The sequence below is a fragment of the Rhinoderma darwinii genome, chromosome 9 (assembly GCF_050947455.1).
Source record: "Rhinoderma darwinii isolate aRhiDar2 chromosome 9, aRhiDar2.hap1, whole genome shotgun sequence".
NCBI lineage: Eukaryota > Metazoa > Chordata > Amphibia > Anura > Rhinodermatidae > Rhinoderma > Rhinoderma darwinii.
The window spans coordinates 74,719,609-74,741,679 of record NC_134695.1 but is presented as its reverse complement, the minus strand read 5'-3'; the positions used below and the strand labels follow the sequence as shown (position 1 = coordinate 74,741,679).

The 22,071-nt window shown below is 41.5% G+C and overlaps 1 protein-coding gene across 3 annotated transcripts in view; it reads right to left on the bottom strand.

Moving 5' to 3' along the window:
* TRIM66 (tripartite motif containing 66) overlaps positions 1 to 22,071 on the bottom strand; it is a 62,664-nt gene that overhangs the window by 23,043 nt on the left and 17,550 nt on the right. For all 3 annotated transcript variants that reach the window (XM_075838184.1, XM_075838186.1, XM_075838185.1), the window contains exon 10: positions 5,352 to 5,519. In XM_075838184.1, coding sequence (XP_075694299.1) covers positions 5,352 to 5,519 — 168 coding nt within the window. The remainder of the gene's footprint in view (positions 1 to 5,351; positions 5,520 to 22,071) is intronic.

Here is a 22,071-nt window from a genome sequence, read left to right as displayed (position 1 = left end):
ACCTCCTCTATAATGTAATATCGCCTCCTCTATAATGTAATATCACCTCCTCTATAATGTAATATCACCCCCTCTATAATGTAATATCACCTCCTCTATAATGTAATATCACCTCCTCTATAATGTAATATCACCTCCTCTATAATGTAATATCACCTCCTCTATAATGTAATATCACCACCTCTATAATGTAATATCACCACCTCTATAATGTAATATCACCTCCTCTATAATGTAATATCACCTCCTCTATAATGTAATATCACCTCCTCTATAATGTAATATCACCTCCTCTATAATGTAATATCACCTCCTCTATAATGTAATATCTCCTCCTCTATAATGTAATATCTCCTCCTCTATAATGTAATATCACCCCCTCTATAATGTAATATCACCCCCTCTATAATGTAATATCACCTCCTCTATAATGTAATATCACCTCCTCTATAATGTAATATCTCCTCCTCTATAATGTAATATCTCCTCCTCTATAATGTAATATCACCCCCTCTATAATGTAATATCACCCCCTCTATAATGTAATATCACCCCCTCTATAATGTAATATCACCCCCTCTATAATGTAATATCACCCCCTCTATAATGTAACATCACCCCCTCTATAATGTAACATCACCTCCTCTATAATGTAATATCACCTCCTCTATAATGTAACATCACCTCCTCTATAATGTAACATCACCTCCTCTATAATGTAATATCACCTCCTCTATAATGTGATATCACCTCCTCTATAATGTAATATCACCCCCTCTATAATGTAATATCACCTCCTCTATAATGTAACATCACCTCCTCTATAATGTAACATCACCTCCTCTATAATGTAACATCACCTCCTCTATAATGTAACATCACCTCCTCTATAATGTAACATCACCCCCTCTATAATGTAACATCGCCTCCTCTATAATGTAATATCGCCTCCTCTATAATGTAATATCACCCTCTATAATGTAATATCACCTCCTCTATAATGTAATATCACCTCCTCTATAATGTAATATCACCTCCTCTATAATGTAATATCACCTCCTCTATAATGTAATATCACCTCCTCTATAATGTAATATCACCTCCTCTATAATGTAATATCACCTCCTCTATAATGTAATGTCACCTCCTCTATAATGTAATATCACCTCCTCTATAATGTAATATCACCCCTCTATAATGTAATATCACCCCCTCTATAATGTAATATCACCTCCTCTATAATATCACCTCCTCTATAATGTAATATCACCTCCTCTATAATGTAATATCACCTCCTCTATAATGTAATATCACCTCCTCTATAATGTAATATCACCTCCTCTATAATGTAATATCACCTCCTCTATAATATAATGTCACCTCCTCTATAATGTAACATCACCTCCTCTATAATATAATGTCACCTCCTCTATAATGTAATATCACCTCCTCTATAATGTAATATCACCTCCTCTATAATGTAATATCACCTCCTCTATAATGTAATATCACCTCCTCTATAATGTAATATCACCTCCTCTATAATGTAATATCACCTCCTCTATAATGTAATATCACCTCCTCTATAATGTAACATCACCCCCTCTATAATGTAACATCACCCCCTCTATAATGTAATATCACCTCCTCTATAATGTAATATCACCTCCTCTATAATGTAATATCACCTCCTCTATAATGTAATATCACCTCCTCTATAATGTAATATCACCTCCTCTATAATGTAATATCACCCCCTCTATAATGTAATATCACCTCCTCTATAATGTAATATAACCTCCTCTATAATGTAATATCACCTCCTCTATAATGTAATATCACCTCCTCTATAATGTAATATCACCTCCTCTATAATATCACCTCCTCTATAATGTAATATCGCCTCCTCTATAATGTAATATCACCCCCTCTATAATGTAATATCACCCCCTCTATAATGTAATATCACCTCCTCTATAATGTAATATCACCTCCTCTATAATGTAATATCACCTCCTCTATAATGTAATATCACCTCCTCTATAATGTAATATCACCTCCTCTATAATGTAATATCACCTCCTCTATAATGTAATATCACCTCCTCTATAATGTAATATCACCTCCTCTATAATGTAATATCACCTCCTCTATAATGTAATATCACCTCCTCTATAATGTAATATCACCTCCTCTATAATGTAATATCACCTCCTCTATAATGTAATATCACCTCCTCTATAATATCACCTCCTCTATAATGTAATATCACCCCCTCTATAATGTAATATCACCTCCTCTATAATGTAATATCACCCCCTCTATAATGTAATATCACCTCCTCTATAATGTAATATCACCTCCTCTATAATGTAATATCACCTCCTCTATAATGTAATATCACCTCCTCTATAATGTAATATCACCCCCTCTATAATGTAATATCACCTCCTCTATAATGTAATATCACCTCCTCTATAATGTAATATCACCTCCTCTATAATGTAATATCACCTCCTCTATAATGTAATATCACCTCCTCTATAATGTAATATCACCTCCTCTATAATGTAATATCACCCCCTCTATAATGTAATATCACCTCCTCTATAATGTAATATCACCTCCTCTATAATGTAATATCTCCTCCTCTATAATGTAATATCACCCCCTCTATAATGTAATATCGCCTCCTCTATAATGTAATATCACCTCCTCTATAATGTAATATCACCTCCTCTATAATGTAATATCACCCCCTCTATAATGTAATATCACCTCCTCTATAATGTAATATCACCTCCTCTATAATGTAATATCACCTCCTCTATAATGTAATATCACCTCCTCTATAATGTAATATCACCCCCTCTATAATGTAATATCACCTCCTCTATAATGTAATATCACCTCCTCTATAATGTAATATCACCCCCTCTATAATGTAATATCACCTCCTCTATAATGTAACATCACCCCCTCTATAATGTAATATCACCCCCTCTATAATGTAATATCACCTCCTGTATAATGTAATATCACCTCCTCTATAATGTAATATCACCTCCTCTATAATGTAATATCACCTCCTCTATAATGTAATATCACCTCCTCTATAATGTAATATCACCCCCTCTATAATGTAATATCACCTCCTCTATAATGTAATATCACCCCCTCTATAATGTAACATCACCCCCTCTATAATGTAATATCACCTCCTCTATAATGTAATATCACCCCCTCTATAATGTAATATCACCCCCTCTATAATGTAATATCACCCCCTCTATAATGTAATATCACCTCCTCTATAATGTAATATCACCTCCTCTATAATGTAATATCACCTCCTCTATAATGTAATATCACCTCCTCTATAATGTAATATCACCTCCTCTATAATGTAATATCACCTCCTCTATAATGTAATATCACCTCCTCTATAATGTAATATCATCTCCTCTATAATGTAATATCACCTCCTCTATAATGTAATATCACCCCCTCTATAATGTAATATCGCCTCCTCTATAATGTAATATCACCCCCTCTATAATGTAATATCACCTCCTCTATAATGTAATATCACCTCCTCTATAATGTAACATCACCTCCTCTATAATGTAATATCACCTCCTCTATAATGTAATATCACCTCCTCTATAATGTAATATCTCCTCCTCTATAATGTAATATCACCTCCTCTATAATGTAATATCACCTCCTCTATAATGTAATATCACCCCCTCTATAATGTAATATCACCTCCTCTATAATGTAATATCACCTCCTCTATAATGTAATATCACCTCCTCTATAATGTAATATCACCTCCTCTATAATGTAATATCACCTCCTCTATAATGTAATATCACCTCCTCTATAATGTAATATCTCCTCCTCTATAATGTAATATCACCTCCTCTATAATGTAATATCACCTCCTCTATAATGTAATATCACCCCCTCTATAATGTAATATCACCTCCTCTATAATGTAATATCACCTCCTCTATAATGTAATATCACCTCCTCTATAATGTAATATCACCTCCTCTATAATGTAATATCACCTCCTCTATAATGTAATATCACCCCCTCTATAATGTAACATCACCCCCTCTATAATGTAACATCTCCTCCTCTATAATGTAATATCACCTCCTCTATAATGTAATATCACCCCCTCTATAATGTAACATCACCCCCCTCTATAATGTAACATCTCCTCCTCTATAATGTAATATCGCCTCCTCTATAATGTAATATCACCTCCTCTATAATGTAATATCACCTCCTCTATAATGTAATATCACCTCCTCTATAATGTAATATCACCTCCTCTATAATGTAATATCACCTCCTCTATAATGTAATATCACCTCCTCTATAATGTAATATCACCTCCTCTATAATGTAATATCGCCTCCTCTATAATGTAATATCACCTCCTCTATAATGTAATATCACCTCCTCTATAATGTAATATCACCTCCTCTATAATGTAATATCCCCTCCTCTATAATGTAATATCACCTCCTCTATAATGTAATATCACCTCCTCTATAATGTAATATCACCTCCTCTATAATGTAATATCACCCCCTCTATAATGTAACATCACCCCCTCTATAATGTAACATCTCCTCCTCTATAATGTAATATCACCTCCTCTATAATGTAATATCACCCCCTCTATAATGTAACATCACCCCCTCTATAATGTAACATCTCCTCCTCTATAATGTAATATCGCCTCCTCTATAATGTAATATCACCTCCTCTATAATGTAATATCACCTCCTCTATAATGTAATATCACCTCCTCTATAATGTAATATCACCTCCTCTATAATGTAATATCACCTCCTCTATAATGTAATATCACCTCCTCTATAATGTAATATCACCTCCTCTATAATGTAACATCACGTCCTCTATAATGTAACATCACCTCCTCTATAATGTAATATCACCTCCTCTATAATGTAATATCACCTCCTCTATAATGTAATATCACCCCCTCTATAAACATCTGGAATTCAGTTTTAGGCTCCATATTGTAGGAAGGATATAGGAGAACTGGAGAGGGTTCAAATGCGGGCGACTAGATTATTACATGGGATGGGAAGTGTCGCTTACAATGAAAGGCTGGAGATATTGGACTCGTTCAGCTTGGAAAGACGACGTCCTAGAGGTGATGTCATCATCATGTATATATAGATGTGCGGTCAGTACAGAGAACGAGCTTGTGATCTGTTCCTTCCAAATGCCTCACTAGGTTTATCTGCCCCTCGTCTCGTCTGACAGTTGTGATAGTTGATCCCGCAGTTTCCTATGGCACGTACCTTCCGCGCTGGATGAGCAGAGAGTTGGTTCCTCCGGCACGCGTCGCTCTCCACTGCCGCAATAATCTCATCTGCTATAGACTGTGATTGAGGAATCCCAGGAGAATGAGCGGTCACTGGGGATAAGTCCACAGTGTGACCCCCGGGTGATATGGGCTCATCACAAACCTAAAATAATGGCAAGTAAAGAACGATTAGTCGTCCGCAGAACCGGATAGTAACCAAATATAAACCGATAACCCGCCATGTCAACATCGCCTTCTAATACAGATGATCGCCATCCAGTGCCGTGTACATAATAATAATAGAGGAGCGGTCAGGTTCTCCGGACAGAGGGAATCTCACTTTATGGTAGTGGGATCATATGCCGATCCCAGTGTGTAAGTGACGCCATTTAATAAATTTACGTCCTTTTACATTTTAGTGACGCCCAGTACAATGTTGTGGGGTATCAGAGCGTAATATGACGTCCGTATACGCAACAGGGCCGATTTATCATTACATTTATATATAAAAACGTCCATAGCTTAAAACTTAGACCGGGCAGAAGATGCACCAGATGTATCTCGGTGGCGCACGCTGGATGATAAATTTGGCGCATCCTGCTAGACACGTTCTCTGCATCACGCTGCGGCTTGGTTGGCTACTTTAGAACAATACTTGGCACATTTTAAGACACGCCCCCTTTTCGAAACGGTCCAGGGACGCCCCAAAAGTGTCTAAATGACATAAATCTGGCACAAGGCAGTTTTTTTTACACAAATTGGGGGTTTAAACGCCAAATTTAAGTTGAAAGGAAATGCGGCAACTTTATTAAGAGCTGCACACCTAATAAATTTTGCGCATATTTGGCCGTCTGTGCAACAGAAATGCAAATGTACTCTGGTTATAAGCAGGTGTAAACTAGCGCCAGCCAGATTCTGGCATAAATTATGGTAAATCTGTCGGAGGCCCCGCCCCCTCCACTAAACCCCGCTCTCTTTTTTTGCCACTTTCGGAAACTGCTAAGAAAGTAAAGAATCACACATTTTAGTGCAACCAGGGCGTGCGCCAGACTCAATATATTGTGTGATATACACACCACGCTGTACACTCCTCATTCCTCTATATTACATGATATACACTCCACGCTGTACACTCCTCTATATATTACATGATATACACACCACGCTGTACACTCCTCATTCCCCTATATATTACATGATATACACACCACGCTGTACACTCCTCATTCCTCTATATTACATGATATACGCACCACGCTGTACACTACTCATTCCCCTATATATTACATGATATACACTCCACGCTGTACACTCCTCTATATATTACATGATATACACACCACGCCGTACACTACTCATTCCCCTATATTACAGGATATACACACCACGCTGTACACTACTCATTCCCCTATATTACAGGATATACACACCACGCTGTACACTACTCATTCCCCTATATTACATGATATACACACCACACTGTACACTCCTCATTCCTCTATTACATGATATACACACCACGCCGTACACTACTCATTCCCCTATATTACATGATATACACACCACGCTGTACACTCCTCATTCCTCTATATTACATGATATACACACTACGCTGTACACTACTCATTCCCCTATATATTACATGATATACACACTACGCTGTACACTCCTCATTCCTCTATATTACATGATATACACTCCACGCTGTACACTCCTCTATATATTACATGATATACACACCACGCTGTACACTACTCATTCCCCTATATATTACATGATATACACACCACGCTGTACACTCCTCATTCCCCTATATATTACATGATATACACACCACGCTGTACACTCCTCATTCCTCTATATTACATGATATACACACCACGCTGTACACTACTCATTCCCCTATATATTACATGATATACACTCCACGCTGTACACTCCTCTATATATATTACATGATATACACACCACGCCGTACACTACTCATTCCCCTATATTACATGATATACACACCACACTGTACACTCCTCATTCCTCTATTACATGATATACACACCACGCCGTACACTACTCATTCCCCTATATTACATGATATACACACCACGCTGTACACTCCTCATTCCTCTATATTACATGATATACACACCACGCTGTACACTCCTCATTCCTGTAATGATGGGGGTGGGGAAACAGACAAGTGAGCCCTAATCTACCCGCCACTCAGTCCCTGCCTACTTGCAACGACCCGCCCTAGGCGACGGGGTACAACTGGGCGACGGTCCCTACGCTCAATAAGTGCACGACAGACAAAGGTACACAGAAGCTAAGGGAAATGGGGCTGTTGTCCACGGCAACACCGTGAGCAACAAGAGTAGTGAACGAGCCGAGTCAAACCAGGAGTGTACAAGGTACCAAACGCAGAGCAGGAGAGTAGTCAGTAAGCCAGGGTCAATACGAAGCAGGGTCAAATAATTCAAGAAGCTGCAGCAGGGCCAGGAAACCAAACGAGAAGAATCACAAGCAAGGAGGAACAGGAAAGGCAGGTATAAATAGACAGAGGGCGGGAGCTAGCTCCGTCTGGCCAGGCTGTGATAGGCTCTCCCACTCCTAAGCCTGCCATCCTGAGTGGTGGAAGATGGAGTCAGTCTCACAGACCTAGAAGCAGGTGCAGACTGATTACCTATGGGCGTAGACAAAGAAGCTGTGCCTGGCAGATCCTTTACAGTACCCCCCCCTTTTATGAGGGGCCAGCGGACCCTTTCTAGGTGGACCTGGTTTATTCGGGAAACGAAGGTGGAACCTCCTGACCAATACCCCAGCGTGAACATCCCGGGCGGGTACCCAAGTCCTCTCCTCAGGCCCGTATCCTCTCCAATGGACCAGGTACTGGAGGGAGCCTTGGACCATCTTGCTGTCCACAATCTTGGCCACCTCGAATTCTACCCCCTCAGGGGTGAGAACGGGGACAGGAGGTTTCCTCGAGGGAGCCAAGGACGGGGAGCAGCATTTAAGGAGGGAGGCATGAAACACGTCGTGTACTCGAAAAGATGGGGGCAACTCCAGTCGGAAGGAGACAGGATTGAGGACTTCAATGACCTTGTATGGCCCTATAAACTGGGGAGCAAACTTCTTGGACGGGACTTTAAGGCGCAAGTTCTTAGACGATAGCCACAACAGATCCCCGACCATAAACAAGAGGTTACCAGAACGTCTTCTATCTGCCTGAGTTTTTTGTATGCTCTGGGACGCCTCTAGGTTCTTCTGAACCTGGGCCCAGACTGTGCACAGTTCCCGATGAGCGACCTCTACCTCGGGGTTGTTGGAACTACCAGGTGAAACGGAGGAGAACCGTGGATTAAACCCAAAATTACAGAAAAAGGGGGAGACCCCTGACGAGTTACTGACCCGGTTATTAAGGGAAAATTCGGCGAGGGGAATGAATGAGACCCAATCATATTGACAGTCAGAGATAAAACACCTTAAATATTGTTCTAGAGATTGATTAGTCCTCTCAGTTTGGCCATTAGTTTCAGGATGGAAGGCCGAGGAGAAGGACAGATCAATCTTCAACTTTTTACAGAAGGCTCTCCAAAACAATGAAACTAATTGTACCCCTCTGTCAGAAACAATGTCGACAGGGACCCCATGGAGACACAGGATGTTTTTGACAAACAAGGAAGCCAACGTCTTAGCATTGGGTAGTTTCTTGAGGGGCACAAAGTGGCACATCTTACTGAAGCGGTCTACTACAACCCACACCACCGACTTGCCTTGAGATGGAGGCAAATCGGTGATAAAATCCATGGAGATATGGGTCCAAGGTCTCTGGGGAATGGGCAAAGAACGTAGTAAGCCCGCTGGTCGGGACCTGGGAGTCTTGGACCTAGTACAAACCTCACAAGCGGCGACGTAGGCCTTAACGTCTTTAGGCAACCCAGGCCACCAATAGTTTCTGGCAATGAGGTGCTTGGTACCCAGGATGCCTGGATGACCAGATAGTGCGGAGTCATGATTTTCCCTAAGTACCCTTAGCCAGAATTGCCGGGGAACAAACAGCTTGTTCTCAGGAGGGCTCCCGGGAGCTGAACCTTGATCAGCCACAATTTCAGAGACTAAATCAGAATCAATAGAGGAAATGATTATACCTGGAGGCAAAATACAAGCAGGATCTTCCTCCGAAGGAGGGCTGGCCATGAAGCTACGCGACAGTGCATTAGCCTTAATATTGTTAGACCCAGCCCTATAGGTAACCAAAAAGTTGAATCTGGTAAAAAAAATAACGCCCATCGAGCTTGTCTCGGGTTTAGCCTCCGGGCAGATTCTAGGAAAACCAGATTCTTGTGGTCGGTAAGGACCGTTACCTGGTGCCTAGCCCCCTCCATGAAGTGGCGCCACTCTTCAAATGCCCATTTAATGGCTAAGAGTTCGCGGTTGCCAATATCATAGTTAATCTCAGTGGGCGAAAAAACTTCCTGGAGAAGTAGGCACAGGGGCGGAGATGGGTGAGGGACCTGGTACCCTGGGACAAGACAGCCCCCACTCCCACCTTGGACGCGTCAACCTCCACGATAAATGGCTCCATTTGGTTGGGCTGAACCAGCACCGGGGCCGAGATAAAGCACTTTTTAAGGATCTCAAAAGCCTGGACAGCCTCAGGAGGCCAGTGGAGGAGATCAGCACCTTTGCGAGTGAGATCCGTAAGAGGCTTAGCGATGACCGAGAAGTTAGCGATAAATCTCCTGTAATAATTAGCGAACCCCAGGAAGCACTGTAACGCCTTCAGGGAGGCAGGTTGGACCCATTCCACCACAGCCTGGACCTTGGCGGGGTCCATGCGGAATTCATGAGGAGTGAGGATTTGACCCAAAAATGGTATCTCCTGCACCCCCAAACACACATTTTTCGGTCTTCGCAAACAGTTTGTTTTCCCGAAGGACCTGGAGCACCTTCCTGACATGCTCAATGTGGGAGTACCAGTCCTTGGAAAACGCAAGTATGTCATCAAGGTACACTACAAGAAATACCCCCAGGTAGTCTCTTAAAATCTCATTTATGAAATTCTGGAAGACCGCCGGAGCATTACACAACCCAAAGGGCATGCTGCGGTATTCGAAATGACCTTCGGGCGTGTTAAACGCAGTCTTCCACTCATCCCCCTCTTTGATGCGGATAAGGTTATACGCCCCCCATAGATCAAACTTACAGAACCATTGGGCCCCCTGAACCTGATTAAAGAGATCAGGAATCAAAGGAAGGGTATACTGGTTCCTTACAGTGACCTTATTCAAGTTACGGTAGTCAATGCATGGCCTAAGACCACCATCCTTCTTCCCTACGAAGAAGAAGCCAGCACCTACCGGAGAAGTAGAGGGGCGAATGTAACCCTTGGCCAGGCATTCCTGGATATACTCTCTCATGGCTTCACGTTCGGGACAAGAGAGATTAAATATCCTACCCTTAGGGAGCTTAGCTCCTGGTACCAAATCGATGGCGCAATCGTATTCTCTATGAGGAGGTAACACTTCGGAGGCCTCCTTAGAGAAAACATCAGCGAAGTCCCGAACAAACTCAGGAAGCGTGTTCACCTCCTCAGGGAGAGAAATAGAATTAACAGGAAAACATGACGTCAAGCATTCATTACCCCATTTGGTAAACTCCCCAGTATTCCAGTCAAACGTGGGATTATGCAACTGCAACCAGGGAAGGCCTAAAACCAAATCGGACGATAATCCCTGCATCACCAGTACAGAGCACTGCTCCAAATGCATGGAGCCAACAAGGAGTTCAAAAACAGGGGTATGCTGAGTAAAATAACCATTAGCAAGAGGAGTGGAGTCGATACCCACTACCGGGACAGGTTTAGGCAAATCAATCAAAGGCATAGCTAGAGACATAGCAAATTCCACAGACATGATATTAGCAGAAAACCCTGAATCCACGAAGGCACTGCCGGTAGCAGACCTACCACCAAAAGAGACCTGAAAGGGAAGCAAGATTTTATTACTTTTCATATTTACGGGAAATACCTGTGCGCCCAAGTGACCTCCCCGATGATCACTTAGGCGCGGAAGTTTTCCGGCTGCTTATTCTTACGCCTAGGACAGGTGTTCACTTGATGCTTGTCATCCCCACAATAGAAGCAGAGACCATTCTTCCTGCGGAACTCTCTACGTTGTTGGGGGGACACAGAGGCCCCGAGTTGCATACGTACCTCCGAGTCTTCCGTGGAAGAGCGAAGCGACGGGACCTCGGGAGGCATCATGGGGGTGTCAGAGGAGAAAACACAAAAACTTTCAAGTTGTCGTTCCCTGAGACGTCGGTCAAGTCGTACCGCTAAAGCCATAACCTGGTCTAGGGAGTCAGCAGAGGGATAGCTAACTAGCAGGTCTTTCAGGGCGTTCGACAGACCCAACCTAAACTGGCACCTTAAGGCAGGGTCATTCCACCGAGAAGCTACGCACCACTTCCGAAAGTCAGAGCAATACTCCTCAACAGGTCTCTTACCCTGACGTAAGGTCATCAGCTGACTCTCGGCAAAGGCAGTCTTGTCAGTCTCGTCATAAATGAGTCCGAGAGCAGAAAAGAAAAGATCAACGGAGGAAAGTTCAGGGGCGTCAGGAGCCAAGGAGAAGGCCCATTCTTGGGGCCCTTCCTGGAGCCGAGACATAATTATACCCACCCACTGGCTCTAAGAACCTGAGGAATGGGGCTTTAAGCGAAAATAGAGCCTACAACTACAACTCTCCCGAAAGGAGAGAAAAAAGTCTTCCGGTCCCCTGAGAACCGGTCAGGCAACTTGAGGTGGGGTTCAAGAGGTGAGGTGAGGGGCACTACCATGGCAGCGTCAGGCTGGTTGACCCTCTGAGCCAGGGCCTGTAGGGAGAGACCCTGCATTTGCTGAGCCAGGGTCTCAAGGAGGTCCATAGTAGTGTCAGGGACCAGGGTAGACTAGGTATATGGGCTTGTGATTATGTAATGATGGGGGTGGGGAAACAGACAAGTGAGCCCTAATCTACCCGCCACTCAGTCCCTGCCTACTTGCAATGACCCGCCCTAGGCGACGGGGTACAACTGGGCGACAGTCCCTACGCTCAATAAGTGCACGACAGACAAACAGACAAGGGTACACAGAAGCAAGGGAAAAGGGGCAGTTGCCCACGGCAACACCGTGAGCAACAAGAGTGGTGAACGAGCCGAGTCAAACCAGGAGTGAACGAGGTACAAATCGCAGAGCAGGAGAATAGTGAACAAGCCGAGTCAAACCAGGAGTGAACGAGGTACCAAACGCAGAGCAGGAGAGTAGTCAGTAAGCCAGGGTCAATATGAAGCAGGGTCAAATGGTTCAAGAAGCTGCAGCAGGGCCAGGAAACCAAACGAGAAGAATCACAAGCAAGGAGGAACAGGAAAGGCAGGTATAAATAGACAGAGGGCGGGAGCTAGCTCCGTCTGGCCAGGCTGTGATAGGCTCTCCCACTCCTAAGCCTGCCATCCTGAGTGGTGGAAGATGGAGTCAGTCTCACAGACATAGAAGCAGGTGCAGACTGATTACCTATGGGCGTTGACACAGAAGCTGTGCCTGGCAGATCCTTTACAATTCCTCTATATATTACATGATATACACACCACGCTGTACACTCCTCATTCCTCTATATATTACATGATATACACTCCACGCTGTACACTCCTTATTCCCCTATATATTACATGATATACACTCCACGCTGTACACTCCTCATTCCCCTATATATTACATGATATACACACCACGCTGTACACTACTCATTCCCCTATATATTACATGATATACACACCACGCTGTACACTCCTCATTCCTCTATATATTACATGATACACACTCCACGCTGTACACTCCTCATGCCTCTATATATTACATGATATACACACCACGCTGTGCACTCCTCATTCCCCTATATATTACATGATATACACACCACGCTGTACACTCCTCATTCCCCTATATATTACATGATACACACCACGCTGTACACTCCTCATTCCTCTATATTACATGATATACACTCCACGCTGTACACTCCTCATTCCCCTATATATTACATGATATACACACCACGCTGTGCACTCCTCATTCCCCTATATATTACATGATATACACACCACGCTGTACACTCCTCATGCCTCTATATTACATGATATACACACCACGCTGTGCACTCCTCATTCCCCTATATATTACATGATATACACACCACGCTGTACACTCCTCATTCCTCTATATTACATGATATACACTCCACGCTGTACACTCCTCATTCCCCTATATATTACATGATATACACACCACGCTGTGCACTCCTCATTCCCCTATATATTACATGATATACACACCACGCTGTACACTACTCATTCCTCTATATATTACATGATATACACACCACGCTGTACACTCCTCATTCCTCTATATATTACATGATATACACACCACGCTGTACACTCCTCATTCCTCTATATATTACATCATATACACACCACGCTGTACACTACTCATTCCTCTATATATTACACGATACACACACCACGCTGTACACTCCTCATTCCCCTATATATTACATGATATACACACCACGCTGTACACTCCTCATTCCTCTATATATTACATGATATACACACCACGCTGTACACTCCTCATTCCTCTATATATTACATGATATACACACCACGCTGTACACTCCTCATTCCTCTATATATTACATCATATACACACCACGCTGTACACTACTCATTCCTCTATATATTACACGATACACACACCACGCTGTACACTCCTCATTCCCCTATATATTACATGATACACACACCACGCTGTACACTCCTCATTCCCCTATATATTACATGATATACACACCACGCTGTACACTCCTCATTCCTCTATATTACATGATATACACTCCACGCTGTACACTCCTCATTCCCCTATATATTACATGATATACACACCACGCTGTACACTACTCATTCCTCTATATATTACATGATATACACACCACGCTGTACACTCCTCATTCCTCTATATATTACATCATATACACACCACGCTGTACACTCCTCATTCCTCTATATATTACATGATATACACACCACGCTGTACACTCCTCATTCCTCTATATTACATTATATACACACCACGCTGTACACTCCTCATTCCTCTATATATTACATGATATACACTCCACGCTGTACACTCCTCATTCCTCTATTACATGATATACACACCACGCTGTACACTCCTCATTCCTCTATATATTACATGATATACACACCACGCTGTACACTCCTCATTCCTCTATATATTACTTGATACACACCACGCTGTACACTCCTCATTCCTCTATATTACATTATATACACACCACGCTGTACACTCCTTATTCCCCTATATATTACATGATATACACTCCACGCTGTACACTCCTCTATATATTACATGATATACACACCACGCTGTGCACTCCTCATTCCTCTATTACATGATATACACACCACGCTGTACACTCCTCATTCCCCTATATATTACATGATATACACACCACGCTGTACACTGCTCATTCCTCTATATTACATGATATACACACCACGCTGTACACTCCTCATCCCCCTATATATTACATCATATACACACCACGCTGTGCACTCCTCATTCCTCTATATATTACATGATATACACACCACGCTGTACACTCCTCATTCCTCTATATATTACATCATATACACACCACGCTGTACACTACTCATTCCTCTATATATTACACGATACACACACCACGCTGTACACTCCTCATTCCCCTATATATTACATGATATACACACCACGCTGTACACTCCTCATTCCTCTATATATTACATGATATACACACCACGCTGTACACTCCTCATTCCTCTATATATTACATGATATACACACCACGCTGTACACTCCTCATTCCTCTATATATTACATCATATACACACCACGCTGTACACTACTCATTCCTCTATATATTACACGATACACACACCACGCTGTACACTCCTCATTCCTCTATATATTACATGATATACACACCACGCTGTGCTCTCTATATTATATACACTCCGTGCTGTGCTCTCTATATTATATACACTCCGTGCTGTGCGCTCTATTCTCTATATTATATACACTCCACGCTGTGCTCTCTATTCTCTATATTATATACACTCCGTGCTGTGCTCTCTATTCTCTATATTATATACACTCCGTGCTGTGCTCTCTATTCTCTATATTATATACACTCCACGCTGTGCGCTCTATTCTCTATATTATATACACTCCACGCTGTGCGCTCTATTCTCTATATTATATACACTCCGTGCTGTGCGCTCTATTCTCTATATTATATACACTCCATGCTGTGCGCTCTATTCTCTATATTATATACACTCCACGCTGTGCTCTCTATTCTCTATATTATATACACTCCACGCTGTGCTCTCTATTCTCTATATTATATACACTCCACGCTGTGCTCTCTATTCTCTATATTATATACACTCCACGCTGTGCTCTCTATTCTCTATATTATATACACTCCGTGCTGTGCTCTCTATTCTCTATATTATATACACTCCACGCTGTGCGCTCTATTCTCTATATTATATACACTCCACGCTGTGCGCTCTATTCTCTATATTATATACACTCCGTGCTGTGCGCTCTATTCTCTATATTATATACACTCCACGCTGTGCGCTCTATTCTCTATATTATATACACTCCGTGCTGTGCGCTCTATATTATATACACTCCACGCAGTGCTCTCTATTCTCTATATTATATACACTCCGTGCTGTGCGCTCTATTCTCTATATTATATACACTCCACGCTGTGCGCTCTATTCTCTATATTATATACACTCCGTGCTGTGCGCTCTATATTATATACACTCCACGCAGTGCTCTCTATTCTCTATATTATATACACCCCGTGCTGTGCTCTCTATTCTCTATATTATATACACTCCACGCTGTGCTCTCTATTCTCTATATTATATACACTCCGTGCTGTGCTCTCTATTCTCTATATTATATACACCCCGTGCTGTGCTCTCTATATTATATACACTCCGTGCTGTGCTCTCTATTCTCAATATTATATACACTCCGTGCTGTGCTCTCTATTCTCTATATTATATACACCCCGTGCTGTGCTCTCTATTCTCTATATTATATACACCCCGTGCTGTGCTCTCTATTCTCTATATTATATACACCCCGTGCTGTGCGCTCTATTCTCTATATTATATACACCCCGTGCTGTGCGCTCTATTCTCTATATTATATACACTCCACGCTGTGCGCTCTATTCTCTATATTATATACACTCCACGCTGTGCGCTCTATTCTCTATATTATATACACTCCATGCTGTGCGCTCTATTCTCTATATTATATACACTCCACGCTGTGCGCTCTATTCTCTATATTATATACACTCCGTGCTGTGCGCTCTATTCTCTATATTATATACACTCCGTGCTGTGCGCTCTATTCTCTATATTATATACACTCCGTGCTGTGCGCTCTATTCTCTATATTATATACAGCCCGTGCTGTGCTCTCTATTCTCTATATTATATACACTCCGTGCTGTGCTCTCTATTCTCTATATTATATACACTCCGTGCTGTGCTCTCTATATTATATACACTCCGTGCTGTGCGCTCTATTCTCTATATTATATACACTCCACGCTGTGCGCTCTATTCTCTATATTATATACACCCCGTGCTGTGCGCTCTATTCTCTATATTATATACACTCCACGCTGTGCTCTCTATTCTCTATATTATATACACTCCGTGCTGTGCGCTCTATTCTCTATATTATATACACTCCGTGCTGTGCTCTCTATTCTCTATATTATATACACTCCACGCTGTGCGCTCTATTCTCTATATTATATACACTCCACGCTGTGCTCTCTATTCTCTATATTATATACACTCCGTGCTGTGCGCTCTATTCTCTATATTATATACACTCCACGCTGTGCTCTCTATTCTCTATATTATATACACCCCGTGCTGTGCTCTCTATATTATATACACCCCGTGCTGTGCTCTCTATTCTCTATTATATACACTCCACGCTGTGCGCTCTATTCTCTATTATATACACCCCGTGCTGTGCGCTCTATTCTCTATATTATATACACTCCACGCTGTGCTCTCTATTCTCTATATTATATACACTCCATGCTGTGCGCTCTATTCTCTATATTATATACACTCCACGCTGTGCTCTCTATTCTCTATATTATATACACTCCGTGCTGTGCGCTCTATTCTCTATATTATATACACTCCACGCTGTGCTCTCTATTCTCTATATTATATACACTCCGTGCTGTGCTCTCTATTCTCTATATTATATACACTCCGTGCTGTGCTCTCTATTCTCTATATTATATACACTCCACGCTGTGCTCTCTATATTATATACACTCCACGCTGTGCTCTCTATTCTCTATATTATATACACCCCGTGCTGTGCGCTCTATTCTCTATATTATATACACCCCGTGCTGTGCGCTCGATTCTCTATATTATATACACCCCGTGCTGTGCTCTCTATTCTCTATATTATATACACTCCACGCTGTGCTCTCTATTCTCTATATTATATACACCCCGTGCTGTGCTCTCTATTCTCTATATTATATACACCCCGTGCTGTGCTCTCTATTCTCTATATTATATACACCCCGTGCTGTGCTCTCTATTCTCTATATTATATACACTCCGTGCTGTGCGCTCTATTCTCTATATTATATACACTCCACGCTGTGCTCTCTATTCTCTATATTATATACACTCCGTGCTGTGCGCTCTATTCTCTATATTATATACACTCCACGCTGTGCGCTCTATTCTCTATATTATATACACTCCACGCTGTGCGCTCTATTCTCTATATTATATACACTCCACGCTGTGCTCTCTATATTATATACACTCCACGCTGTGCTCTCTATTCTCTATATTATATACACTCCGTGCTGTGCTCTCTATATTATATACACTCCGTGCTGTGCGCTCTATTCTCTATATTATATACACTCCGTGCTGTGCTCTCTATATTATATACACTCCACGCTGTGCGCTCTATTCTCTATATTATATACACTCCACGCTGTGCTCTCTATTCTCTATATTATATACACTCCGTGCTGTGCGCTCTATTCTCTATATTATATACACTCCACGCTGTGCGCTCTATTCTCTATATTATATACACTCCGTGCTGTGCTCTCTATTCTCTATATTATATACACTCCATGCTGTGCGCTCTATTCTCTATATTATATACACTCCACGCTGTGCTCTCTATTCTCTATATTATATACACTCCGTGCTGTGCTCTCTATTCTCTATATTATATACACTCCGTGCTGTGCGCTCGATTCTCTATATTATATACACTCCACGCTGTGCTCTCTATTCTCTATATTATATAAACCCCGTGCTGTGCTCTCTATATTATATACACTCCACGCTGTGCTCTCTATTCTCTATATTATATACACTCCGTGCTGTGCGCTCTATTCTCTATATTATATACACCCCGTGCTGTGCTCTCTATTCTCTATATTATATACATTCCGTGCTGTGCTCTCTATTCTCTATATTATATACACTCCATGCTGTGCGCTCTATTCTCTATATTATATACACTCCACGCTGTGCGCTCTATTCTCTATATTATATACACCCCGTGCTGTGCTCTCTATTCTCTATATTATATACATTCCGTGCTGTGCGCTCTATTCTCTATATTATATACACCCCACGCAGTGCTCTCTATTCTCTATATTATATACACCCCACGCAGTGCTCTCTATTCTCTATATTATATACACCCCGTGCTGTGCTCTCTATTCTCTATATTATATACACTCCGTGCTGTGCTCTCTATTCTCTATATTATATACACCCCGTGCTGTGCTCTCTATTCTCTATATTATATACACTCCGTGCTGTGCGCTCTATATTATATACACTCCGTGCTGTGCTCTCTATATTATATACACTCCGTGCTGTGCTCTCTATTCTCTATATTATATACACCCCGTGCAGTGCGCTCTATTCTCTATATTATATACACCCCGTGCTGTGCTCTCTATTCTCTATATTATATACACCCCGTGCTGTGCTCTCTATTCTCTATATTATATACACCCCGTGCAGTGCGCTCTATTCTCTATATTATATACACCCCGTGCTGTGCTCTCTATTCTCTATATTATATACACCCCGTGCTGTGCTCTCTATTCTCTATATTATATACACTCCGTGCTGTGCGCTCTATTCTCTATATTATATACACTCCGTGCTGTGCTCTCTATTCTCTATATTATATACACTCCGTGCTGTGCTCTCTATATTATATACACTCCGTGCTGTGCTCTCTATATTATATACACTCCGTGCTGTGCTCTCTATTCTCTATATTATATACACCCCGTGCAGTGCGCTCTATTCTCTATATTATATACACCCCGTGCTGTGCGCTCTATTCTCTATATTATATACACTCCGTGCTGTGCTCTCTATTCTCTATATTATATACACTCCGTGCTGTGCGCTCGATTCTCTATATTATATACACTCCACGCTGTGCTCTCTATTCTCTATATTATATAAACCCCGTGCTGTGCTCTCTATATTATATACACTCCACGCTGTGCTCTCTATTCTCTATATTATATACACTCCGTGCTGTGCGCTCTATTCTCTATATTATATACACCCCGTGCTGTGCTCTCTATTCTCTATATTATATACATTCCGTGCTGTGCTCTCTATTCTCTATATTATATACACCCCACGCAGTGCTCTCTATTCTCTATATTATATACACCCCACGCAGTGCTCTCTATTCTCTATATTATATACACCCCGTGCTGTGCTCTCTATTCTCTATATTATATACACTCCGTGCTGTGCTCTCTATTCTCTATATTATATACACCCCGTGCTGTGCTCTCTATTCTCTATATTATATACACTCCGTGCTGTGCGCTCTATATTATATACACTCCGTGCTGTGCTCTCTATATTATATACACTCCGTGCTGTGCTCTCTATTCTCTATATTATATACACCCCGTGCAGTGCGCTCTATTCTCTATATTATATACACCCCGTGCTGTGCTCTCTATTCTCTATATTATATACACCCCGTGCTGTGCTCTCTATTCTCTATATTATATACACCCCGTGCAGTGCTCTCTATTCTCTATATTATATACACCCCGTGCTGTGCTCTCTATTCTCTATATTATATACACTCCGTGCTGTGCGCTCTATTCTCTATATTATATACACTCCGTGCTGTGCTCTCTATTCTCTATATTATATACACTCCGTGCTGTGCTCTCTATATTATATACACTCCGTGCTGTGCTCTCTATATTATATACACTCCGTGCTGTGCTCTCTATTCTCTATATTATATACACCCCGTGCAGTGCGCTCTATTCTCTATATTATATACACCCCGTGCTGTGCTCTCTATTCTCTATATTATATACACTCCGTGCTGTGCTCTCTATTCTCTATATTATATACACTCCGTGCTGTGCGCTCGATTCTCTATATTATATACACTCCACGCTGTGCTCTCTATTCTCTATATTATATAAACCCCGTGCTGTGCTCTCTATATTATATACACTCCACGCTGTGCTCTCTATTCTCTATATTATATACACTCCGTGCTGTGCGCTCTATTCTCTATATTATATACACCCCGTGCTGTGCTCTCTATTCTCTATATTATATACATTCCGTGCTGTGCTCTCTATTCTCTATATTATATACACCCCACGCAGTGCTCTCTATTCTCTATATTATATACACCCCACGCAGTGCTCTCTATTCTCTATATTATATACACCCCGTGCTGTGCTCTCTATTCTCTATATTATATACACTCCGTGCTGTGCTCTCTATTCTCTATATTATATACACCCCGTGCTGTGCTCTCTATTCTCTATATTATATACACTCCGTGCTGTGCGCTCTATTCTCTATATTATATACACTCCGTGCTGTGCGCTCTATTCTCTATATTATATACACTCCGTGCTGTGCTCTCTATTCTCTATATTATATACACTCCGTGCTGTGCTCTCTATATTATATACACTCCGTGCTGTGCTCTCTATATTATATACACTCCGTGCTGTGCTCTCTATTCTCTATATTATATACACCCCGTGCAGTGCGCTCTATTCTCTATATTATATACACCCCGTGCTGTGCTCTCTATTCTCTATATTATATACACCCCGTGCTGTGCTCTCTATTCTCTATATTATATACACCCCGTGCTGTGCGCTCTATTCTCTATATTATATACACCCCGTGCTGTGCGCTCTATTCTCTATATTATATACACTCCGTGCTGTGCGCTCTATTCTCTATATTATATATACTCCACACTGTGCTCTCTATTCTCTATATTATATACACTCCGTGCTGTGCTCTCTATATTATATACACTCCACACTGTGCTCTCTATTCTCTATATTATATACACTCCGTGCTGTGATCTCTATTCTCTATATTATATACACTCCACGCTGTGCTCTCTATTCTCTATATTATATACACCCCGTGCTGTGCTCTCTATATTATATACACTCCACGCTGTGCTC